This window comes from Carassius carassius, chromosome 7 (assembly GCF_963082965.1).
Source record: "Carassius carassius chromosome 7, fCarCar2.1, whole genome shotgun sequence".
In the NCBI taxonomy this organism is placed as follows: domain Eukaryota; kingdom Metazoa; phylum Chordata; class Actinopteri; order Cypriniformes; family Cyprinidae; genus Carassius; species Carassius carassius.
This window is the reverse complement of record NC_081761.1, coordinates 39299590-39326081: the sequence shown is the minus strand read 5'-3', so window position 1 is coordinate 39326081 and position 26492 is coordinate 39299590. Positions and strand designations below refer to the sequence as shown.

At 39.0% G+C, this 26492-nt stretch overlaps 2 protein-coding genes across 2 annotated transcripts; one reads left to right on the top strand and one right to left on the bottom strand.

The window, feature by feature from the left end:
• On the bottom strand, window positions 1-623 carry LOC132144330 (microfibril-associated glycoprotein 4-like). Its single transcript, XM_059555108.1, has 4 exons — window positions 568-623; window positions 391-487; window positions 134-301; window positions 1-86 (listed from the first exon to the last, which is right to left on the bottom strand). The coding sequence occupies exons 2-4, from the start codon at window positions 470-472 to the stop codon at window positions 1-3; spliced, it is 336 nt and encodes a 111-aa protein (XP_059411091.1). The 5' UTR covers window positions 473-487; window positions 568-623.
• An 11523-nt stretch (window positions 624-12146) lies between these two features.
• On the top strand, window positions 12147-18122 carry LOC132144329 (zinc finger protein 501-like). The gene is made up of 3 exons (XM_059555107.1): window positions 12147-12305; window positions 12422-12788; window positions 17059-18122. Exons 1-3 carry the CDS (start codon window positions 12147-12149, stop codon window positions 18069-18071), a joined length of 1539 nt encoding a protein of 512 aa, XP_059411090.1. The 3' UTR covers window positions 18072-18122.
• The last annotated feature ends 8370 nt before the right edge of the window (window positions 18123-26492 follow it).

Here is a 26492-nt window from a genome sequence, read left to right as displayed (position 1 = left end):
CTAAGACACACGTCTGATCTTCATGATGATGGATTTCATACCAACAGTGAAATTGTTCTTCCAGGTCTTCCATATATTTCCAGGCTCTTTAATGTATATTTGAAAAATGTTTACATTTTATGTAAAGTCCTACCTGCTCCTCCAGCCTTGAATCCTGAAACTTGTAGTTTATACCCATCAGCTTCAGGACCCACAGAGAAAGAGGAGTACAGAGCAAAACCTTTCCTTCCAGTAAAGTCCTCCAGATCCACTCTCAGCATGTACTTCCTGTTGCGTGTCAGCTGGTACATGTTCTCCAGCCCTGATCATACACACACATGAAGAACACGTTCAAATAAAAACTGGACATGAACATCTACACAAACACACACACAAACTGTGAGATCTTACCCAGCCAATATTCTCCCTCCACATTCCCAAATCCTCTCTTGTACTGATCCCACGGCCGATAGAAATTCACACTGCCGTCCATTCTCCTCTGAATCACCTGTGATGGGTTTATATAGAAGATATTATTTATAATCTATGTTCTGATGTGTGTTTAATTATCTAAAGTCACATTCGTACCGTCCATCCTCCGTTGTCTTCATCTTTCCCATCTGAGAATTAATGAATGTTCTTTAAAGTAACTCACCATTTGTGTTGTTCTGCTTGAAACAAATACTCCTTATATATCTGTCAGATTTTCAGGCTCCTCCTCTTCATCTTTAAGTGTCCACTATGAAGCTCTAGATGTCTACATATCCATATTATCTGTAATTTATGTTTATAGAGAGAGACAGAGAGCCTTAGTGCAAATAGCCCATCCTTCCTGGCAAATGTTATTTGCACAATAACTCGCACAACAACGCTTATAACAAAGACCAAAACGGCCACAACAATTGATATTGAAAAAATGTCAAGTAAGTCAACTGTGCTTTTTTGAGATTGAATCTATTCCTATAACTTATTAGCTCAGAGTCATTCATTTTAATCTAAAATGAAGAACATATTAGAAAAGATTAAATTTAGGGGTATTTTATAGGGCTATAATAGACATTGGATGCTGTGTCCTCACATTGAATAGATTGACTCAAACATGAGCCATGCAACTTAAAAGTAAAACGTTCCAGAATAAAGTTTCCATTAAAAGTAAATCATGTTTCTTTTTGCTGATGTTTCAAGAATGTTAATAAATATAACTTTGAACAAACATATTGGAAGAATGTTTGCTCACATCTTTTAAAGAAAGTTCCCTGTTAGCTGTGCTTTAATATTTGACTTTGTCGTGCAGTACGTTTATTTTGAATGTGTGTATTTTGAGACAGAAACATGAATCTAGTTATTAATTAATCAGTAGCACAGTAAGGCAACTGATGAAAAGCACAGGCAAACCTGCGGTGTTCTTCTGAAACATATTCTGGTTTAAAAGCATCACTCTATTACTTTGATTAAACCATCAAATTAAAGTGAAAATGATGTAATTACATGTATAACCAAATTTCCTTTGATCTATTCATAAAGAAGTAGAAGTCTTTGTGTGGTTAATGCATCCTCAAAGTTTCATAACCTAAAATGTCCTCATAATAAAAAAAAAGCATTTAATAACCCTCAGAAAACAGCTTGTTTTAGATCCTATGGGACAATGTGACGATAAGCACTGACTCCCGAGAAACACATCTTTTTTTCTTTTTTTTGTGCAAACAATTTTATTATCATTATAAGTACACCTCAAGAAACATATTAAATTAATAAAAAAAAATTCAATGTCATGACCCCTTTCAAGAAAGAAAAGTCTAAAGAAGAGGTTTCTACTTTTAAAAATGTTATTTTCATTTCTGTTTAAATCGAGGGAAGGTTCACAGTCAATTCTGTAGAAATAATAGTTTGTTCTCATTGTATGTTTTTGGGTAATTGCTGTTTGTCCTCGATGGGTTTTGGTCTTGAATGTGTTCTAGTGAAAAGCTTAAGAGCTAATTACAGATCTCATGACCTTCAGCTTTGTGTGTGAATGTGTCAGAATTGAAATGAGTCTTATATTGGTTTTTGGGTTGTCAACAGCTCAAAGTAATCAATTTTGCTTTCAGAGAATTCGTCAATTTTTTTTTGTCATGAGTATGCATACATTAAAACAAATAAAGGACTATGTAGACACAAATACAGACAGTATTGGTAATGTCAAGGCAAGACATGGCTGGAAGATAAGTAAAACGATTTATAAATGATAACTTCTAACCAGAAAACATTCGGCCAGCGATAGAGTTTGCATTTCCAGTATAAGCTCCTGTAAAATGAGTATCAAATATGTTCAAGTCAATTATATTGCCAGCTCTTCTCTTCACTTTTATTGTTGTCAGAAATTAAGATAAATTGTTGACGAGAATTTTAATGGTAAACAAGAACACTGATTTTTGACAAATAAGAATACTATAGTTTATACTACTTTGTATTTATTATTAATATAATTGTTTTTATCAGCACAATAGCTGAATAATTATTGTTCGGTGTGGACACAAATTAAATTTGTGAACTGTTTTTATTATGAATGATTGTATTGCATAATTATCACATATTACTATGAGCATTACTAGGTAATGAAAATGAGAAAAGGTCAACGTTATGACATATTAAGTCAAAGTTTTAGTCATAAACAGTCAACATTCATAACAATGAAATTATCAAGGTTAAACCATACTAATTCATAATTATAGCATAGTCCTTGTAGACTATTAATCTGAATTGAAATGTATAAGTGGAAACAGGGAGTTTCCATTTTAGAGCTATGCAAAATGGTCATATAAGAGTTTTTGGAGGGCTTTTATTTTGTAAAACAACATCAGATCGTGCTGAAACTGGCTGATTGACACCGTGGGGTAGTGTACTGTCAATATGAATTTAAATTGTTCTTTGGAAACAGGGAGTTTCCTTTTTAGAGCTATCCATTATTAGTCAAAACTGATCATATAATTTTATTTTGTAATGCAACATCAGACAGTCCTGAAACTGGCTGAATGACACCCTGAGGTAGTGAACTATTGAGAGCAACATCTCCTGAATACAATAGAGTGTTAAATAGCTGAGCAGCACAAATATATCCGCAGCTGTATGATCGCTCGTGGAAAGACTTTAAAGATTTTTAAATACGTTAAAGATTAAAGAAAGTAATTGCAACAAACCTTGATATCGACAACCCAGAGTTATGCAAAAAGCGACTTGGAGAAACATCTGAGACAAGTTTTCCAAAGCCATGAAAAGAATGACAGGAAAGAGTAAAGATATAAGGTCGCAATTACCAAATACATGTTTCAAATAAATGTTACACCATACTTCTTCTTCTCCTGCTGCTTCTGCTGATGTTCTTTCAGTAAACAAATTTAAAGGGTAGACTATACAGTAAATTAAATGCCAAAATAAAATACAATAATAAACCTTTGAATTTATTAAAAGTAAATCATGACACCGCAAAAAAATATAAAAAGGTGTAAAAAGTTATCCAGTTCAATTAAATAAATGAACACTAATAAAGTAACAAACTGACTCCAATTTTTTTTTTCCACATCAGGTTTCAGAATATGAGACATTCACATACAGGACTGATTATGGAAAGGTTCTTGTATAGCATACGTCATATCATTATACACTGTAAATAACAAAACAAGCAAGTTTTCAATCTAAAAAACAAGTAACTTAACTCAAATCATTGAGTAAACAGATTGCCTTGATTTAAACCATGTAAGTTTTAAAACTTTGCAATTAAGTAATTAAGTGATTAATTAAGTGCTGATTGAAAATTAGTGATGAACAGCTGCTGTTAACAAACAGAATCACTGAAGAACTGACTTCAGACACAGCCTTAGATGAAATCAACTGAAATAAAATACATAAAATCTCTCAAGATCTGATTAAACAACCCCACAAACAGCATCACCAGCTCCACTTATTAATAACCAGAATGACTTTATTTCTGTCAGACGTCTACAGAAGATCTGATTGAGAATGAACTAAGGTTTAGATGTTGATTTATTGTTTCATTTGATTTTTGAAGCACCAATTTTCCTACAATCGTCCTCTGTCTGTATATGGTGCTCATTTTCATCATTAAACTGAAGTCATAGCAAAGATGGCGCTCCAGTCCAGCAGGCGGCGGAAGTGCGTCACATGTTTCTGCGTCACCCGAGCAGAGCGCACGAGGGAATGGCGCAGAGTTTCTTCTTTCTGCCAGTGCGTGATCAATGTTTTTTTTTATTATTATTATTACAAGAAAAACTTGTACAAACATACAAAAAACAGGGAAGCGAGATAATGCAAAAGCGAGTGCAAAAATAAACTTACATTCTTTTGGAAAAGTTGTCATAATACATCAAAAACGTGTTACTCTTTTTGTTCTTTGTAAGTCTAAGAGATGAAACAAAAGAGTCCAATTCCACAAGAAAATGGGGGAAAGACAGAGGAGACTTAAGCCATTTCTGTTTATGAATGAAGAATTTTGCATTCAATATAAGAAAATTAACAACATATTCAACAAGCCAGTGCGTGATCAATGTGTTTCAGGTCGGTTATGTGAATTTACTGTCATGTTCGGTGATACAAAGAACGAGGAGAGATCCAAATGCAGGTGTGAGATTTATTAAAAGGGCAAATCCAAATGGGTAAACTATCCAGGCAGGGTCACAACCAGAAAATCCAATAAGAAATGAAAACAAAACAAGAACACACTGTGAGAGCAGACTATGAAATGTATCACACATAAGACAAGGACTCAGACAGACCGGGTATAATTACACAAAAGGATAATGGGGAAACTGGAGACATGTGGGGAACAATCAATTAACTCAAACAAGGAGGAAGGTGACCAAATAAGGGAACAGGAAGTGATAAGATGACAGACACTGTGGAAAAGGAGGACACCTAGTGGAAACCCAGGGAACACAACCCAGACACTGTGACAGTACCCCCCCCCTCTACGGAGCGGCTCCCAGACGCTCCAAGACAGAAACAAAACAGAGACCAGGAGGGAGGCGGACAGGTGGAGGCTCAGGGGGAGGGACGGAGGGCCAGAAAAGAAAAACATGGGGAACAGGCACCAGAATGTAAACACAAAACCGGAAGACCAGGAGGGAGGAGGACCGGAGGAGGTTCAGGGGGAGGGACGGAGGGCCAGACTAACAGAGGGGAACAGGGACAGAAATGAACACATAAAACAAAAAACAACATGAAGCCCCCCCCCAGGGCGGAGCAGAAGACCACCACGTCCTCGTGGTCGATGCCAGAGACCCCCAGGGCGGAGCGGAAGCCCACCACAACCGTGTGGTCAGAGCGGAAGCCCCCCAGGGCGGAGCAGAAGACCACCACGTCCTCTTGGTCAATGCCAGAGTCCTCCAGGGCGGAGCGGAAGACCACCACAACCGTGTAGTCAGGGCAAGCACCCCCCAGGGCAGAGCAGAAGACCACCACGTCCGTGTGGTCTGAGCGGGAGCCCCCCAGGGCGGAGCAGATGACCACCACGCCCCTGTGGTCGATGCCGGAGTCCAACAGGGTGGAGCAGAAGGACACTCAGTGACTTGACCTGACTCTGAAAGGTCCACGATGACTAGCCTTGTCTCTGGAAAGTCCATGGTACCTAGCCCTGGCTCTGGAAGGTCATCAGTGACTAGCCCTGACTCTGGAAGGTCATCGGTGACTAGTCCTGACTCTGGAGGGTCATCGGTGACTAGCCCTGACTCTGGAGGGTCCACAGGCACCTGACTAGCCTCTGGAAGGTCAACCGGAACCTCACTCAACTCTGAAAATTCAACAGTCACCTGACTCTACTCTGAAAATTCAACAGTCACCTGACTCGCCTCTGGAACGGCCTCGGGCACCCCCTCGGTAATGGCCTCGGGAGCGGCATCGGGCACCGCCTCAGCCTCCGGAACGGCCTCGGTCACCGCCTCGGCCTCCGGAACGGCATCGGGCACCGCCTCGGCCTCCGGGAACGGCATCGGGCACCGCCTCGGCCTCCGGGAACGGCATCGGGCACCGCCTCGGCCTCCGGGAACGGCATCGGGCACCGCCTCGGCCTCCGGGAACGGCATCGGGCACCGCCTCGGCCTCCGGGAACGGCATCGGGCACCGCCTCGGCCTCCGGGAAAGGCATCGGGCACCGCCTCGGCCTCCGGGAACGGCATCGGGCACCGCCTCGGCCTCCGGGAACGGCATCGGGCACCGCCTCGGCCTCCGGGAACGGCATCGGGCACCGCCTCGGCCTCCGGGAACGGCATCGGGCACCGCCTCGGCCTCCGGAACGGCATCGGGCACCGCCTCGGCCCTTCGGAACGGCATCGGGCACCGCCTCGGCCTCCGGAACGGCATCGGGCACCGCCTCTGCCTCCGGAACGGCATCGGGCACCGCCTCGGCCTCCGGAACGGCATCGGGCACCGCCTCGGCCTCCGGGAACGGCATCGGGCACCGCCTCGGCCTCCGGAACCGGCATCGGGCACCGCCTCGGCCTCCGGAACGGCATCGGGCACCGCCTCGGCCTCCGGAACGGCATCGGGCACCGCCTCGGCCCTTCGGAACGGCATCGGGCACCGCCTCGGCCTCCGGAATGGCATCGGGCACCGCCTCGGCCTCCGGAACGGCATCGGGCACCGCCTCGGCCTCCGGAACGGCATCGGGCACCGCCTCGGCCTCCGGAACGGCATCGGGCACCGCCTCGGGGACGGCGACGGCCTGCTCGGGAACGTCCTCCTGGACGGCAGCGGCCCGCTCGGGAACGTCCTCCTGGATCGCAGTGGCCCGCTCGGGAACGTTCTCCGGACCTTAAGGAACGGTAGTCTCCTCCTCCTCCACCCTCTCCTCCGCAGGTAATGGGTAAACCCCCAAAAGTCCAGGATCTCCAACCCCTTCATCTCCCATTAAGGCAAAGGGTCATCCAGGCAATTATTAAATAAGTCTTTCAGTGCTGCGTCATTATACCCTAATCCGACTGCCATGGTCCAAAACAATTGTGCCAGGCCACCCACCTCCCTCCCCCTTTGACGAAGGGTGGTCAAGTTTCGGAATCTCCCCCTCCATTCCTCCATGGTGGCTGGGGAACAGATTCGAAATCCCACACCGCTGGATCTAGGCATGACGGAGTCCTTCTGTCACGTTCGGTGATACAAAGAACGAGGAGAGATCCAAATGCAGGCGTGAGATTTATTAAAAGGGCAAATCCAAATGGGTAAATAGTCCAGACAGGGTCACAACCAGAAAATCCAATAAGAAATGAAAACAAAACAAGAACACACTGTGAGAGCAGACTATAAAATGTATCACACATAAGACAAGGACTCCGTGACAAGGACTCAGACAGACCGGGTATAAATACACAAAAGGATAATGGGGAAACTGGAGACAGGTGGGGAACAATCAATTAACTCAAACAAGGAGGAAGGTGACCAAATAAGGGAACAGGAAGTGATAAGGTGACAGACACCGTGGAAAAGGAGGACACCTAGTGGAAACCCAGGGAACACAACCCAGACACTGTGACATTTACATCATACTGTTCTTTATGACTTTAACTGATATGCTTTCTCATAGCCTGTCATACCGGACGGTTTAAATGATTTACGTTTTACTAAGCAAGCATGTTTAAAAAAACAAAATCCAGCAGCTGAACGTATGTTTTATATAAAGGTTACTTATATTTTTAGCCATGGTTTTATTGTAGTAAAAGTGTAGTAACCATGGTTTTTGGCGTATTGATTATTTTTAAAACCACAACTTTCCTACAACTACCAGGTTAAACTATGGTTAGTGTTGCAAAACCATGGTTAATTTGTGTTTACCATGATTTAACCAAGTCTTACAGTCTCTCCTGAACTCAACTTACAGTCTTACAGTCAACTCCTGAAGCTGAATTAACTTTAACCTCCTGTTTAGATGAAATGACTGAGCTAGATAATTGTATCACCCTCTGAGGAGATAAAGTTAGATTGCTCTTGTCTCGGTTCATTTTGAGACAGAGAGCCTGGACATGTTGAATTGCCATTTCTGAGTCCTTTGTGACTTGAAGACAAAGAGTACAGATAAACAAGTCATCTAGGTATGCTATAATTTTTGTTCTTGCACACTGAAGATGGTGACGGTCTGCTGAAATCACCCTGGTGAAGACCTTTGGAGACAACGAAAGGCCATATGGTAGGATCCTGAACTGATAAACCTGACCTTAATAGGAAAAGCTAAGAAACAGGTAATGATCTTGACAGATAGGCACATGGAAATCCTTTTTAGTCTATGGAAATAAATCATTCTCCTGGTTCTGTGGTTTTCAGAATTTGTACATTTGTCAACATTTTGAAGGGCAACACTTTTATGAATTGGTTCAATTATTGTAAGTCTGGTATGGCCCGAAGTCCGCCATCCTTCTATGGTTACAGGAAACATTAAAAAAATCAAATTATGTTTAGATGTTCTTTGCTTATCTGAACAATTGCCTTTTTTTGTAATAGAGCTGTAATCTTGTTGCATAAAATTTGTGCATATTTGTCATACAAACCCCTGAAAAGGTAGGAAGGTGCTGTTGGAACTATACATTGTATTCCTTCTTGATGATATCTAGGACCCAGGGATCTGATGTGAGCCTTTCCCAACTGTCCAGGCACAGCTGGGAGCATGCTCCAACAACTCCAAGACCGTACAGATGGTACAGGAGGATGTGTGTACAAGGATGTTCGAGGTAGTGCTGCTAGGTTCTGTCCGGCGCCTATCCGCTACCACAGAAATATATCTTATCTGGTCCAGCTCCCACCCATGACATTATTGTTTTTTTCCCCGCTCCCACCTGCAAAAGCCCGCATAAAAGTAATATAAATTACATAAAAATTGGTGAAATGGTTCTGTAACATCTCCTAAGCTCCACAATATCCCAGCATAAGCACACCCGGTAAAATATTTGTTATTTAGGCTAAGCATCAGCATTCACAAATCACTATTATTTTTAACAGAAAAGCAAGCATGGCCTGCTGAGTTCATGGTTTGGCAGAATGCAAGCAGTGTGCTTCCTTTATTATCATTAAAAGCTGGCATCTCAGTTAATCTCTATTGCATTAAGCTCTGTTATAACAACAAATATGTCTACACTTCGTCTGTTAAAATGAGAGGATTTGTGAGCACGCAATTTCAGCACTGTGGTGAATAGATTCTAACTTAATCACCTCTGATTGGCCGTTGCATTTTAGAAATCAACAGCTGAGTCTGTGATTGGCTACGTTCGGCAACCCTTTAAACACGTGTTAAAAATAGAAACTATGCACACATGCCAATCATGTTAATGTTAATATTAGTTGTTCTTTTTGCTTTTGTGCAACAGATAAATAACTACATATGTTACACTTTATGTTTACATTATTTCTGTTTTGCATGAGTCCTGAGAATCATTTATACCTTTTAATATTAAATGTTACATTTTTGAAAATCATATTTTCTGAGGCAGTCTACTCTGTTACCAGTATTGACAGCTTGTAACAGAAATGACGTGTGTATGTGTATGTGTGTGTGTGTGTGTGTGTGTGTGTGTGCGTATGACTGTTAATTCTGCTACATACTGTCAACACTGTCACTATATATTGTTAACAGAGTTGACATTGACTACTTTATTTATTTTATTTGGACGGGAGTTTATTCCTAAACTCAGGTCAGATATCTTAGGCACGGCTCTACAACTCTATTTAGATATTATTGGCTCTTAACTTAAGTATTACTTCACTATTACTGAAAGTGTATTAAACATATCATTATGTCAATCACTGTTTTAGTGTCGTACCCATTTTCCAACAATCACCTTCTGTCTGCACATGCCGCACATTTTTATGTGGGGGTCTAATGCCATTTCGTGCATTCTTACGTAGTTGGATTCTCATGCTAAATATGGCCCAAGTTAAAAAAAAGAAAAAAATAATAAACCTTGCTGGATATATGACAGAGTATTTCTGTGCTAAACACACAAGTTTTTTTCTATTAATTCAGAAACAGCAACGAACAAATAATGCAATATTAAAAAAAAGTTAAAAAATTAAGTTTTAACAATGGCATTACAAAATACCAGGGGGATTTGAGATTGCATCATAGTATTTTAAACATGTCACAGATTTAAATGTTTAACAGTCTAATTGAAGAAATGAGGTGAATTAAGATACTTTTGTTTTGTTTATGTATGTGAAATTCTGCTTATAAAATAAAAAAGGTTAACAATAAATTATAGCTCTGTAGTGGTTTTGCTTTCATTATACAAGATAACATTCTTTAAAGCAATAATTTATATTCTGAAATTTTATTTTTTATAAATGCTAAAAAAAACAATATACAAAAAATAAAACAACCATCAACATAAAAATTTAAGACAAGAACAAAAAAAAGGTTGTCCTTGTATGGGCACATCTCCCTGAAAAGCGCGGCACACATTTAAAACAAAGCAAAAGCACAGGACTGATTCCAGCAGGATTTCTAGATTACATAATCAACAGTGTCACCAAAAAGGTGTGTCTTTGGTTGCGAGGGTAAGATAGGCTTGTTCGGATTCCCAAAGAACCCATCCTCAACGGAACAGTGGATGCGGTTTGTTTTCCCGGGACAGCAAAGGAGTTGCACACATGTGTTTTTTTATTTTTTATTTTTTATTGAGATAACAGAAAAGGGGAGTACAGAGACATTTGAATCCGTAAAACAATAAGATCACAATGATGCATCCTATATCACATATCAATCATGTTTCTAATACATTAAGTATCCTTTTCAACAGTTTAGATGTCTTTAGAGCTTTTCGATTGTTCTGTATTGAAGTTATTAGAGTCGTAAAAAATTTTCAGATCAGTGGAAAATAGTCTACCATTTGGTACAGTCGATATACATTTTGCTTTATGTATATGATATTTTCCTAATAAAATAAGAAGTTTAATTATATTATCCATTTCCAATAAACCAGTATCACAATCAATAAACAAGACCATTACATCAGTTATTGTAACAAACTTATAAAATAGCTCAAAAAGAAACCAAGAAACTTGGGACCAAAATAATTTCGTGTAATTACATCTGAAAAATAAATGTACAATTGTTTCATTTTCTTCTTTACAGAAACTGCATAATGGCGAAAACCCTTCTTTAAACTTACTAATAAAGTCATTACATGGATAGTATCTGTTTATTATTTTAAAGTGAGTTTTTTTGACTTTATTAGGAATTACATATTTATTTATATCAGACCACAAATTCTTAAAAACAAGGGAGTGGTAATCCTGTTTCCACTTCACCATTGCCTTAGGTGAAGAACTTTTTTCTTTGGTTAAAATTCTTCTGATATATAAATTATTAATTTTTTTATCTGTAATGGAAAGGCCCCCAACAGTCAGACTAGGAAGAGAACCAATTACAGGATTATACATCTTTTCGTTTTTTATAAGATAAAGTAGTTGAATGAATTTTTAAACCCCTCCAAAACTGGATCAAGTATGGCTGGATCCGATTGTTAGTCATAGTTAATTTGAGAAGACTTACGTTTTTGTTCCTGTTTTACGTCACAGCTTGCGGAGGATCGCGACCCCAGAGCTGCGCGTGCGCGCGACCCATTAGCTCCGCCCACAACACGCTGCTCCGGGAGCTAAAGCTGTTTCTGCTTAAACCTGATACAAATAAACACTCTTCCGAGATACAAAGGACACAGTAGCGCAGAGTTTTGATTTTGATTAGCGTTTCAGGTCGGTTCTGTGATTTTACATGTGGTTTTTGGGTGTATGGCCGTCTGAAATACTTTCTCGTACCTCGCAGTTTTGTACAGGACGGTTTAAATGATTTAATATTTACAGAGAGCGAGCAGGATATTGTTTTAATACATCAAACCCAGCAGCTGAACAGATGTGTTGTATAAAAGTCACTTGTCTGATGTATTATAGTAGCCTATTCCTGATAGAAAGCAAAAGTCGCGTTTATAGCATTAAATGATTGAGCACTCTTTTCTCTCTAGATTAGTTTTACATAGTAAACTGGAGTTAAAAGTGCTCTTATGTAAAGATTTTGTATTTGGAACGTTTTATCAAATTATTTTTATGTTTAGATTTAACTGTTTTACTCTTAACCCAGACATTCAGTTTGTAAAAAATGCGTATGATATTAACGATGAAGTGTTTGTGTTCAGATGTTGAGCATGAAAGCGCAGGTGGATGTGGTCTGCTGTAAATCAGTAGGAACTGATCTGTCCATGCTGGATATTGAGGATTTCATCACAGAAATCTGTCACCTGAAGAAAGAGGTGGCTTCACTGGAGGCAAAGCTGAGAGAAAGAGGAGACAAACTGAACAGAGAGGTTTGAACAGATCTTCAGTTCATCTTTAGCTGCTAATATGGACTGATTGTTGTGTGAATCAATGTCTTATTGTTAATCATACTCTCACTAGATATATTACTGATTGTGTTTGTCAGGATGTGGAGCAGGTTTGGGTGCGTGAGACTGATGGGACAGAAGCTCAGGATTCAGTCTGGAGCGTCAGAGATCAGAGATCCAGAGACACACAGGACTCAGAGCTCAGCCTCACTTTACTCTGTTATACTGACGCTCAGGATCATGAATCCACTGATCAAACCTCTGACTGTAACGCTGGAGAACAGCAGATGCTGCAGACGCCGCTGAAGATGTGCTCCGTCAAACTGGTGGACTGCAGGAACCTGATCGAGAGCAGAGGAGAAGAAACCACTGCAGAGAAACAACAACAACACACCGATGAGGAAGAGGAGGAGGAGGAGGAGAATAATGGGGAGGAAGATGATGAAGATGAAGATTTCATTCCAGGTTTGTTTCTCCTTTTATGACCTTCCAGTGTTTTTCACAAATCAGAAAAAATTTTACATTTTGAAAAAAGGCAAAAGTACATAGAAAAGATTTCCAATGTTTTCACTGTTTAAGTTATCTGTATTTTGTAAATAGGCACAGGCACAGTAATTCGTTATAACCATATAATGCATATTTTAGGTTTCAAACATTTAAATACAAGTACTAGCAGAAATAAATTTTTAGTTTGTCAAAATACACAACAACTCTATGTAAGCGGACAGAATTACAAATGTAATCTGACATTTATATATAATTTTACTTGATAAATATTCAATATAATGTGTAAAACACGGAACTAAAGGTGCAACATGAATCTATATCATTCGTTTCACTTTTTTTATTTACTTTTTAAATATTGTAAGTGGAAAAATGAGAAAACGGCTACTTTTAGAGAAGGAGATGATTTGATGTTTATCCGGGCAGCTGAGAGGATTGAGTTTGAGTGGACTCCTCCACCCTTCTCCAAGCGCTCTTGGCTGATGATTGGTTCCTGGGGTCCAAGCATGACACTCAACTATGCTCCGTCCCAGTTCTTTTCTAAGGAGCTCTGAAAAATGTGGTCGGCACCTTTCTCCTCCAGAAGACGGAGACACAGGTCCTCCGTGCTCACCACTCTCAGTGTTGGTCTGAGTTCCCCAAGTGGACAAAGTGGCTGCGGTGCATCACAATCTGGTTATTAAGGTGCTTTTGCACGGGAGGAACCTCTCCATTGTTCCTAGAACCATTGCCAGACGTTCCTGCCTTTGGGATTTTAATGTTTTGCTAAATTACAGAACACAGGCGCAACATGTCATTTACATATTGAACAATGCAATATACCCAGCACAGATAAAGAATAAAGAAGCCACAGTACATTGAAAAGAACTGGAGGCCAAATAATGAAGGCTTGCTAGAAGTTTTGATAGACCTGGTATTACGTGATTCTTAGTTGAGGGTTCCAAGTAGTCTTTTATTTCCTGAAGAAGTTTAAAAATAACATGGCTTGGCAATGTTCTGGCATTCAAAACAAATTAATTAATGTGGAAAAAATCCTCTCCCTTCTACCACGCGCTTTCTGTTCTCTGCAGTGCCTCCTCCTAGTAACAGTATTTTCAGCCATTTTCAACCACAAAATAATTTAAAATGCCTTTTTGGGGGTGTGTTAAATAATGGCGCAAATGTCAGTAATTTGAGCACAAACTTGAATACTCTCCAACCATAAATGGTGCGTCTAAAAGGCAAAACTCCCACAAATGCATATTCAGTAAGGTTAGGCACAAACAGAACTGTGTCCATGTCTTTTTCAGCGCTAATTCTGCACTGCGCATCTTTAGTAAAACCTGACGTGGTCCTGAGCCCCTGACCTGGATGTGTGCCCAAGGATCCCACTACTCCCTTTACGGACCAAGTGGTGACCCTGTAGGCCAGGGATCCTCAAATCTGGCCCGCGAGATCCACTTTCCTGCAGAGTTTAGCTGTAACCCTAATCAAACACACCTGAGCATGCTAATCAATGTGTTCAGGATCATTAGAAAATCACAGGTAGGTGGGTTTGAACAAGGTTGGAGCTAAACTCTGCAGCGCATTGACCCTCCAGGACAAGATTTGAGGAACCCTGCTGTAGGCTCTCCCTTCTTTCAAGGAAGACCCAACCCTGTCTCTGTTGGGCCCACTGTGAGCCCTGTGCATCTATTTGGAAACACAGATTTTCAGATCATCTGCACAGCTTTTTGTCTGCTTTGGAAGACAGCAGAGGGAAAAGGCTGTCTCCAAACAGATAATCTCCCTCTGGATTCCTTTAGCAATCCCAAAGGGTGCATCTCACCTCCCTTCTGGTGGGATGTGTTCTCCCTAGTGATCTATTAACACTAGAGAAAGTGAATGTTCACAACCAGGTTCACCCGGTGTTTATTCTTTCTTATTATTTTTAAGCAGAAGAACAGGCTTCTGGCATTATGTGGCAACTGTCCCAAGTTGAAGGATAAGGTGGTCTTCCTTCCTAGGCACTGGAAGATTACGTGAAAGAGGTGCATTTGAACCTGCACCACACTGGACTCGTAATGCAGTTCAAACAGTTGTAGCACATAATATATTGTTATTATTATAATTATTTCCTTTATCTGATATTAGTTTTGCTATTTTATAACCTTTTCACTTTTATTTTACTTCTGTCCCAGCTTGTTGTGTGTTGGGCAGCTGTGGCTTAATGGTTAGAGAGTCTGACTTGTAACCCAAAGGTTGGGGGTTCAAGTCTCTGATCAGGCAGGAATTGTAGGTGGGGGGAGTCAATTGACCAGCGCTGTCTTCCTCTCTCAGTACCATGACTGAGGTGATACCCTTGAGCAAGAACCAAACCCCCAGCTGCTCCCTGGGCTCCAGAGCAAAAACAGCTGCTCGCTGGGTACACAACACACACACTCCAGGTGTGTGTCCACAGTGTGTGTGTGTGTGTGTGCAAATTCTGAGTATGGGACACCACACTTCACATCCTGGCCTTTTCTTTTCCTCTACATCAAATTTTAAATTTGTTTAGATTTACAAAACGTGAAACTTTTGGAGATCTTTGTACTTTTGTCAATTAAATAAGAGAACTTAAGAAAAATAACAAATCGCAGGTTATAGTTGTCCCAATGTTTATGTTGTTATTGTGACATTTATATGAGTGGCATAATAATAATTATCTATTAATTAATTGTAAAAATAATAAAGCATCATGTAGACATACAGGTACATCTCAATAAATTGGAATGTCTAGGAAAAGTTCATTTCAGTAATTCAACTCAAATTGGGAAACTCATGTATTAAATAAATTCAATGCACACAGAAAGAAGTTTTAAGTGTGATGATTTTGGCTCACAATTAACAAAAACCCACCAGTTCATAATTTCAACAAATTAGAATATGATGACATGCCAATCAGCTAATCAACTCAAAACACCTGCAAAGGTTTCCTGAGCCTTCAGCATGGGTCTCTCAGTTTGGTTCACTGGGCTACACAATCATGGGGAAGACTGCTGATCTGACAGTTGTCCAGAAGACAATCACTGAAACCCTTCACAAGGAGGGGAAGCCACAAACATTCATTGCCAAAGAAGCTGGCTGTTCACAGAGTGCTGTATCCAAGCATGTTAACAGAAATTTGACTGGAACGAAAAAGTGTGGAAGAAAAAGATGAACAACCAACCGAGAGAACCACAGCCTTATGAGGATTGTCAAGCAAACTGGATTCAAGAATTTGAGTGAACTTCACAAGGAATGGACTGAGACTGGGGTCAAGGCATCAAGAGACACCACACACAGACGTGTCAAGGAATTTGTCTACAGTTGTAATATTCCTCTTTTTAAGCCACTCCTGAACCACAGACAATATCAGAGGCATCTTACCTGGGCTAAGGAGAAAAAGAACTGGATTGTTGCCATTTGTCCAAAGTCCTCTTTTCAGATGAGAGCAAAATTTCATTTGGAAACCAAGGTCCTAGAGTCTGGAGGAAGGCTGGAGAAGCTCATAGCCCAAGCTGCTTGAAGTCCAGTGTTAAGTTTCCACAGTCTGTGATGATTTGGGGTTTCATGTCATCTGTTGGTGTTAGTCCAATGTGTTTCTTGAAAACCAAAGTCACTGCACCCGTTTACCAAGAAATCTTGGAGCACTTCATGCTTCCTTCTGCTGACCAGCTTTTTGAAGATGCTGATTTCATTTTCCAGAAGGATTTGGCACCTGCCCACACTGCCAAAAGCACCAAGAGTTGGTTAAATGACCATGGTGTTGGTGTGTTGACTGGCCAGCAACTCACCAGACCTGAACCCCAGAGATGACCCTCAGATGAGCTGAAGGCCACTTTCAAAGAAACCTGGGCTTCCAGACCACCTCAGCAGTGCCACGAACTGATCACCTCCATGCCACAGCGAATAGAGACCATAATTAAAGCAAATGGAGCCTCTACCAAGTGTTGAGTACATGTACAGTAAATGAACACACTTTCCAGAAGGCCAACAATTAACTAATTTTTTTAAAAATTGGTTTTATGAAGTATTCTAATTTGTTGAGATGTGAATTGGTGGGTTTTTGTTAAATTTTTAGCCAAAATTGTGTGGAGCATTTACTACACCCCAACTGTGGAAAACAAGAGTTGCATTTTATTAGTGTCGATTTGACCTGGATGCATATTTTGTTAATAAATTAATGCGGATGTTGTCTTACTCAATTCAACTACCTTTTAAGGTTGTTTTATAAAAGTTTTGTTCCTTTCAGAATTGAGTTGTGGTTCATCTTCTGATGGAGGTGAAGAAACCGTCTCGACATCAAAAGAGCAGCTGACGGTCAAGAGTTTCTCCTGCAGCACCTGTGGAAAAACACTGAGTTCAGAGGGTCATTTAAAGAGACACGAGAGAAAACACACAGAACAGAAAGATTTCAGCTGTAGGAGATGCAAAATCAGCTTTCCTACCGCAGAAGAGAAGAGACTTCATTCAAAAGAGCACAGCAGGAAGAAAGCGTTTCGCTGTGAACAATGCGGGAAGGATTTTTTCACCACTGCTCCTAATATGAAATCTCATATAAAATCACACAGCGAAAAGTCTTTCCACTGCAGTGAATGTGACAAGTATTTCACCACCAAAGGAAATCTTGTTTCTCATAAGCGAATCCACACGGGAGAAAGACCATACAAGTGTCCGCACTGCGAGAGAAGATTCATGTATGCATCTCATCGGAAGACACACGTGCGTTTGCACACCAATGAGAGACCGTATCAGTGCAGTGAATGTGGGAAAGCCTTTAGGCAGTTGTTTAGTCTAAAATCACACCAAAAAATGCACTCAGGTGAGAAACCGTTTCAATGCAAACACTGTGACAAGCGATTCCTTCACAAATCCTATCTGAACTATCATGAGAGGACTCACACTGGAGAGAAACCATATTTGTGCTCCTTCTGCGGGAAGAGCTTCTGTAGTCCAATTCTATTTGGAATTCATCAGAGAATCCACACCGGAGAAAAACCATATCACTGCAGCGTCTGTGGGAAGAGTTTCAGTAAACACATTACATTACAAAACCACAAGAGGACTCATACTGGAGAAAGACCGTTCAAATGCTCACAGTGTGAAAAGACGTTTGCTCGATCAGACGTCCTTAAGGTCCATCAGCGAGTTCATACAGGAGAGAAACCTTACTCCTGCTCCATCTGCGGCGAGAGATTCGCTTATTTAGGTAGTTTCCAGACCCACCAGAACAAACACGCTAAAGAACAAACTGCTCCAGAATAATCGGAGTGACTTTTCATGTCTTGGTCTGTCAGTAAAGACGTTATTTCTGCAGATGCTTTCATCATTCATGCCATGTAATATATGACAGTAACATCACACACATGATGATTTCAATTTAAAACATAAACCATTTATTATGCAAAAGTTGAATTTAAACGTGATCCCAGAATGATTTCTGTGTTATTAGCTTTCACCGGTTGTTATAATGGAATAACATACATTGGAATGTGGTGACTGACCAATCAGAATCAAGCACTCCACAGAGCCATGTAATAACTCAAACTATTATTGTATACATATTGTACACACAATTTTCCTGATGTGGAAAATATCAGCATTCAAATCACAGGAGAAAGTCTTAAATTTGAAGTCATGGCATTATTTGTTACATATGCTCCAAAAAAATGTATATCTTCCTTCCAGTACAGCTGTTTCTCTGTTTACTTGAGTGATTCTCATGAAATCTACCAAGAATGTCCATGTTGTAAAAGTAAATAAAGCCAATATTTAGGACCAACAAGGGTTTTTGTTTTTGTTATTTTTGGCATGCGACAACTTTAATTATATTTCCTCTTTATTCTATTCATATACTGTATATTATACCTTAATATTTTAAAACGGGCTTAAACAGAAAATCTAAAGATTGTCTGTAATGGTAACAGAGAGTTGCTGTACTCCGAGTCCATCTTCATTTATAAAGCACCTAATAAAACAACTAAGTTGACCAAAGTGCTGTACAATAAGTTCAGTTAAAAGAATATAATAACCAATAATAAAATCATCAATACAGAACATACAAGACAGACCAAAGGGTAACTACTGTACAGCAAAAATACCTTTTACATGTTTTTTCCTAAAAGGGCTAAGTGTTCCCAAGTTAACTCCAGCTGTATCGCTCATTTCAGAGGGACCAAATATAATGATCTCTGTTTTCAATTCATTAAGACGGAAAAAGTTAGCAGAGATCCAAGACTTCACCTCATCTAAACAGGCCAACAGACAACTCAAAGCATTGGAGGAATCCGGGTTAAAAGACAAAAAAGAGTGTCATCACCATAAGAATGAAATGACACACCATATTTATCTAAAATCAATCCTAACAGTATCATATACAGGGAAAAGAAAAAAGGTGCTAAAATAGAGCCTTGCGGGACACCAAAAGAAATTGGTGCCAATCCCTATACAAATTCTCCCATACGGACAGAAAATTAGACTTTATCCATCTTAAGGCATTTCCACAGATACCCACAGATGTTGAAAAGATGAGATATAAGTATTTGATGGTCAATCGTATCAAACGCTGCCGTCAGATCTAAAAATAAAAGTACAGTAAAATTGACGAAATCAGTAGCAAAAAAATATCATTAAAAACTCTGTGAATGTGAACGCTGTAGCTCAGCTGTTTCCAACGCTTGAAAACGCTGTGATGTGAACCCTGATTGAAACACTTCACAGATCTCATTTGCATCAACAAAAGAATGAAGTTGGGTGAAAACACTCTTCTCCATGATTATAGCCAAGAATGGAAGTTTCGAGATTGGTCTAAAACTAGTTAACACACTCTTATCTAAATCTGATTTCTTCAAAATGGGTTGGACCACTGCATGTTTACAGTAGTCAGGCACAATCCAAGAAAACAAACTTTTATTACATAGACACTATAAAAGTGCCATCTGAATTTAAAACTTGCTTTAATAAATGGGTCGGAACAATATCTTGAAGAGAAGTTGTAGACTTTATTCCCAGTATAATATCCACAAGGTTTGAGAGAGAAATTGGCTCAAAATCGTAGAAAGTAACACCAGATACAGATACAAGAACAATGACTTGTACGTGATGTTATTACGTACATCTAATGTTCGATTTATGAAAAAAATGTAAAAAGGAATTGCATAAATCTGCAGACAGGTCTCCTACCACCTCTTATCTAGGATTAATAATGGAATCTATCGTAGAAAATAGAACCCTAGGATAATGACGATTTTTCTCAATAAGATCTGCAAAGTACCTTTATATAGCATTTCTTACAGCCCTTTGAAATTTGGACAAAGAATCTCGAAACATTTCATAAGAAATTTGTAATTGATCTTTTTTCCATTTTTGTAACCATCTTCTACAACTCCATCTTAATGTATGAATATGCTCATTAAACCACAGAGTTAATTTATGCTGTGTATTTCCCTGCTTTAAAGGAGTGATAAGTTTTATTTCTTTCGGATGCGAGTTGTTTGAGGAAGATGTGTTCTCCACAGCGGATATTTGGGTAGTTCTCTCCCTCCAGGAGGCCAGGCTCGCCTTTGCAGAGTTTGGACGAACAGCAAAAGCATATTTTCCTCTCTCATTGTGGCCTCCCAGCTCAGATCTTAGCTGTCCTTGGAAGGTCTTAGGTTGAGACTTCACAACAAGCTCTTCCTCATACTTTGTGCTTTATAGTCTTCAGAGTCCAAAAGAAAGCCCTAGGGTCATGCGTGCGTGGCACGTTTATGATGGCCTTCAAAGCCCCCACTGTCATGGGCTGTGGCCTGATCGAGCATTTAGACATCGTTTTGTGACAATGTGCAGGAAAATCAGGTGATGACTTTATCAAATGTGGTAGCCTTGCAAGCGCAACCTGTTTTTGCAGATAGCAATTGCTTTCTGCAATCATTAGACATTTTGTCACCCGGTAGCTCAGCTGTTTCCAAACATTGAGTGACTAGAGACCTTGGCAGACCATTGTGCCACATGATGCCTGTCTTGCATCTCGCAATGGGCACAGAGTACTAGTCATCAAGGTTACACCATCCAGTTCCAGAAAGGGTCACTTCGTTTCAGCGGGGTTCCCATGGGCAAAAAAACAAAAACAATAAAATGAAAGCTGGAAAAGGCTTCAAGTGTAAAAGGTAGTATAATAGTATAGTACATAGTATAATGTTCCTTTCAAGCAATTAGGCTAAATGTTATCTAATCCAACATACATTTCTTAATTAGTGTAATGAAATAAATATTTGACTTCTACTCTGGGACTGAGGAGGAGAACCTGCTCCAGCATCACTGACAGATGAAGAGGAGATAGACACAACACCAATATTAAATCCATCAGGGAAAATAATAATTGTTGCTTTTGTATTTGTAGGAAATAAAGATGTCCAAATAAACTGTGAATCATTTCCTTCCTTCCATACAGTCATCAGCTTCATCTTCAGAAGGTGTGATGGTGAGAATATGTGTGTAATCAATGCATCCAACCACACTGGAAACCCTGAAGGAAATTACAATTATTAGGTTAACTCCAGAGGTCACAGCAAGATGTTATCAAGTGTAAAGAGACATGTCATTGCTGTCACATTTACAGTGTCTGCATGATGAAAATGAAAGTGGTGCCGTGAGAAAAATCTTTTTTCTCACCCCACTAGCAGCTAATTTTACTTTACTAATTGTCCCCTAGTAAACAAGACTAGTATTATATAAAACAATTGTATGTAGAAAATGTGGGTGTGGTATTTGATGAACATCTGAAGTTTGATCATCAAATTATCCTTATTTCAGTTGTAGTAAATAGTGCTATATAAATAAAATTGCCATTGCCATTACTGAGAGGTTTAGATTTGTCTTTTACTAGAACCGAAAACCCAGAGTTTCCCTTTTCTGGGGTTAGCAAACTCTGAGTTTCCAACAAAACCCACTTTCTGGAATACACCCTTGATCTTCCAGCTATTTCAGGTACATAAGGCGTTATGGTTTAGCATTCCTAAGAGAGATTTTCCTCATATACTTTTTTTATTATTACAGAAAAATTTACCAATCATCTAAAAGTCGGATGTACTCAAAATTACCTGTTTGTTAATAGAAATAATAAATAAGTAGAACTTTTGCGTAAATATTGTACTCACAATTGTTCTGTTGTGGAGAAGCAGATGATTGGATGCTTCTTACGAAATCAGTCAATAATATTATAAGTAAATGAAGCCAATCTTTAGAAACCTTTTGTTTTTATTTTCAAATCAAATCAAATCGCCCCCATATAACCTACACATGTAGGCTTCTGTATATTTGACTTCTCATAATATTTATACACTTTAAACAGACTTATATTAGAAGAGCAAAAGATAATCTAGTAGTAACAGACACTCACTATCAGAAGAATAACGGTCAATAACGGATTTTTAGGCGGGGCTTCAGAAAGGCGGCTTTTGTCAAGAAGCATCAAATGGTCGTAAATTATACTTTCTTTAGCTTTAATTTTTACTTTATTTGTTTTCTTTTGATGGTTGACGTGATATAACTCGGACATCTGTGTTTAGTGATTTTCATTTTCATTAATGCTAAAACCTATAATTTCCTAAACTCACATACATGATACACATATACATTTCTATATATCGGCTCTTAAGTATTACCAAAGACTACAGGAATCGAAAGTGACTTGTATTTCACATATGAAAGGGAAACGGGTTAAACTAGTAATTAATTAAGCTAGAAAACTAGTAATTGCCCCGCCCATTTTCCTACTACCGCCCGCTGTCAGCCAATCACGCTCTTGATGAACTTGACAGACATCGGCAGTGACCAATAGAAACGCGCGGTTTGCACACAAGGGTCGTTCTTCATAACTTTATGATGGTCTGCTGACCGGATGGAAAAACTTTCTCCATGAGCTTTTCTCTCTCTGTGTGACAAACGGAGTTTGAGTTTTTGGGTCGTTTTATTTGCGTCCAGGCGCTTTATTTTTGGCCGAGCGCGCGGTAAGTGCGTGATGAAGTGATCGGCGGAGTTTCTCAGGAGTTTGTAGTGAAGTGAAGTGAGTCATCATCATGGGGAACCGAGGGAAGGAGGAGCTGATTCTTTTCCAGTTCATTGTTCCCCTTAATCTCCAGTGATTCGGTTTGTTAGCTGCAGGTATCATCACTTATGGTCAATCATTGCCTATAGAGCGAATCTACAGATTCATTCATTGATTATAAGCGCTCCAAATGTTGCATAATAAGGACATCTGTTGGTTAAAAACATGTAAATGCAACAAGAACGTCAAAAACCGAAAGTGTTACTAACTATACGGAAGTATGATTAACATTTCTTCAAAAGCAAAACTCTCAAAGTATTTTGACAGATAGTAGTATCATGTACTCAAAAGCTTGTTTTTCCTTTTGTATCTTTGCCAAATGTAAAGCAGCAGCAGGTCACCTACTTCACACGCATTACTTTGAAACTACAGAGAACAACAGACATTGCTTGAATGGGCCAAAAACAGTGGGAATGTGGCCTATGAAAATTCTAGTGGAAAGATTTCTTTGTTTCCCAAATTCCAAAACCAACCCCAAAAAACTTTATTATTATAGGACGGTGTAGAAGTAAAGTGGAAGAGAGATAGAGGGGGGCAGGATCAGAAAGGTCCTCAAGCCAGGATTTGAACTCAGGATATCTGTAGTGCAACAGCACTATATTGTGTGTCGACATGCCCCCAAGACTATTGGCACCAACAAAAAAATAATATATATATATATATATTCTATGAAGATGCACTCCCTAACAAAATTGCCCCAATCATTCTAGATTATTTTTTCTTTTTTATTAATTTATTTTCTAATATATGTGTTCAAGTAATTTGGTGAAAAGTTCTGAATACTGCTATACTACAGAAAAATGAAATATCACATCATTTACTACACTGTTAAAAATTGCTGTAAAAAACGGCCAAATGTTGACAGTAACATACTGTTTTTCATTAAAACAGTGCATTCTGGGTAATATTCATCATTTTCGAGAAGGTAGCCTGCTGCTATATATCATAAATTAACAACGTTCAAAGTCGACACTCAGAGACTGTGTTTCAGATCACACACTACACCCTCATTCACTATTCCCTACATGAGTTTACTAATTTAGTCCACCTGACAGAGAGAATGAACACTAATGAGTGAATTCAGACACTGATCAACAGCTGCTGTTAACGAGCAGAATCACTGAAGAAATGAGAAACAAGACACACACAAGAACTACAACTGACTTCAGCCACAGCCTTAGATGAAATCAACTGAAGATTTAAACAATCAGCAAACAGCTTTACCAGCTTCACTCATTACTAACTAGACTGACTTTATTTCTGTCAGATCAGAGATCAAAAGATCTTATTGAGAATTACAGAGATTTAGATGATGTTTTACTGTTTCGTTTGACGTTACCATTGTGGAGATCAGTGTTTGCTTTAGTTGTGCTCCTGACCTTTGACTTTTGAACTTTTAGTTTTGTTTGATTGCTTTATTTGTGTCTTCATGATACATCTGTTATAGCAATATTTATGAGGATGGTCAAGTGGTTATGGCTGTTTTTGACAGCGACGATCTGCTGAACTGACTTAAAGTATTGCTAGAATATTTTGAGATATATGAGCGGTTAACTTAATTATTATTCTTTAATTTCGTAAGATTGAACAGTAATGTGATAACCAGAAAATAGGGATATAAGAGCAGGTTGGTTTGAAATATTTTGAGCTTCAGCAACACTCAAAGAGAGACATCAACAATCAGCATATGAATCTCAACAATGGTGACAATCAAAAGGTTCATGATGCAATGCATGCTGGGTACCAGCACAGGATAAAACTCATCCATGACTCCCAGTATGCATTGCAGCATGAATAAATTAAGCCCCTGCATTGTCCACTTATTTTCTTGAATTATTATGTGCTTATATTTTTGCTTTTGTCTTCAGTTTTAGAAGCATGTTTTGTGATGTTCAGAACTTAACTGTTTATTTATTTTGTGGATTGTCACCATTGTTGTGATTTATACGCTGATTCTGGATGTGTCTGTCTAAATTTCAAAAAATGTTTTTTGTTTTTTAAAAGAGTGATATATTCTTAAGTCTTTCATAACTTATGGCTCAGCAGTGTTCTTTTGCTGTGTTATCAACATTCAATAAGGGAAGGGACACAGGATTGGATAAGAAATAAGAGAATGTTTGTTTGTACAACAATACCAGGTTTTCTGTGCAGCTGACTTTTTTGCTATAACAAGTTCCAAAGACACGTTGTTACAGTATGGAAAAAAAAACTTAGTTTTGAAAAGTCACTGTTAAAGAGCCCAACTAAATTAAACACTGATCTCCATCAAGGTAGTGAAAAAAAAACACCTAAACCTCTGTAACTCTCATTAAGATCTTCTGTAGACATCTGACAGAAATAAAGTCAGTCTGGTTAGTAATGTGAAGCTGGTGAAGCTGTTTTAGGAGTTGTTTAATCAGATCTTGAGAGATTTGATGAATTCTTTTATTACAGTTGATTTCTGTGGCTGTGGCTGAAGTCAGTTGTAGTTCTTGTGTTTCTCTTTCCTTCAGTGATTCTGTTTGTTAATAGCAGGTGTTCCTCACTAATGCTCAATCATCAATTAATCACAGAATTACCTCATTAACTTTACTCAAACACTCTGTAGTGTGCACACATTATAAGTGTTCATTTAATACTGAGGATTTTGTTGTGGGGTTTAAAGGGTTAAAGATTTAAGATGAAGAAAAAACAGCATGAAACATAATTTAACAGTAATAAACTGTAATTAATTTACAGGAAACAAACTGTAGAATAACAGTTATTTTCTGGCACCCCTGCTGCCAGTAAATAACTGTTTTTCTACAGTTTGTGCTGTTAATTAATGGTTGCCAGCAAAAAAGTGTTTTTCTACTGTTTATTGTCGTTAAGTCAAGGAAAAAAAACAGTAATATACTGTAAAACGTAAAAGTCTTATTTACCAAATTAAAAAAGTTAATTTGACTAAAATATTTGTGAACATCCATAGAAAAAAAGTTATGCAAAATCATCCACTGATAAAGAGAATAAATACTGAACTCAGCTGTATTAATGTGTGTTTGCACAAGAGAAATCTGTTAATGTAGTTTTGTGGTTCACCATTGTGCTGGAGAGTAGAGCCTGTGCTTCAGTCAATGATGAGACACAAACAATGATCTTCTGCTGCTTTATATAAAGACAGTAAATGTGGAGTCACTGATGCAGTGGTGATCTCTGTGTTAAGTATTTCAGCACATACATGTGTGTTACAGCTGACGATGAACTGCAGTGATTTGAGTAAAAGTCATGCGTTTAGTTACTTTACTATTACACATTAAGTGTTTGCAGTTTTATATTAAGCAAAATTTCTTCTCAGTGGACTCAAATAAAATAAGTTCATAGTGCTAACATCATGTGAAAGCTAGTTTTTAAACTCGGAACTGTTTGAAATAGTGGGAGTGGAGTTAATTTGGAGTTAATTTCCATGAAATTTACGGTAAAATACTGTAAAAAAATGAGTGGTAAACTAATGGTTGAGAGCTGTAAATTAACAGTACTTTACTGGCAACCCTGCTGCCAGTAAATTACTGTTATTTAACGGCACAATTTTTACAGTGCACAGTGAATAGACTGTAGGAAATCTGACTGCTATGTGATGATGT

Coding starts and splice junctions, on each gene's coding strand:
- LOC132144330 (XM_059555108.1), bottom strand. CDS start 472: ATGGACGGCAGTGTGAATTTCTATCGGCCGTGGGATCAGTACAAGAGA. Junction 302..390: donor GGAGGGAGAATATTGGCTGG/GTAAGATCTCAC, acceptor GTGTATGATCAG/GGCTGGAGAACATGTACCAG. Junction 87..133: donor ATTCAAGGCTGGAGGAGCAG/GTAGGACTTTAC, acceptor TATACATTAAAG/AGCCTGGAAATATATGGAAG.
- LOC132144329 (XM_059555107.1), top strand. CDS start 12,147: ATGAAAGCGCAGGTGGATGTGGTCTGCTGTAAATCAGTAGGAACTGAT. Junction 12,306..12,421: donor GAGACAAACTGAACAGAGAG/GTTTGAACAGAT, acceptor TGTGTTTGTCAG/GATGTGGAGCAGGTTTGGGT. Junction 12,789..17,058: donor AGATGAAGATTTCATTCCAG/GTTTGTTTCTCC, acceptor TGTTCCTTTCAG/AATTGAGTTGTGGTTCATCT.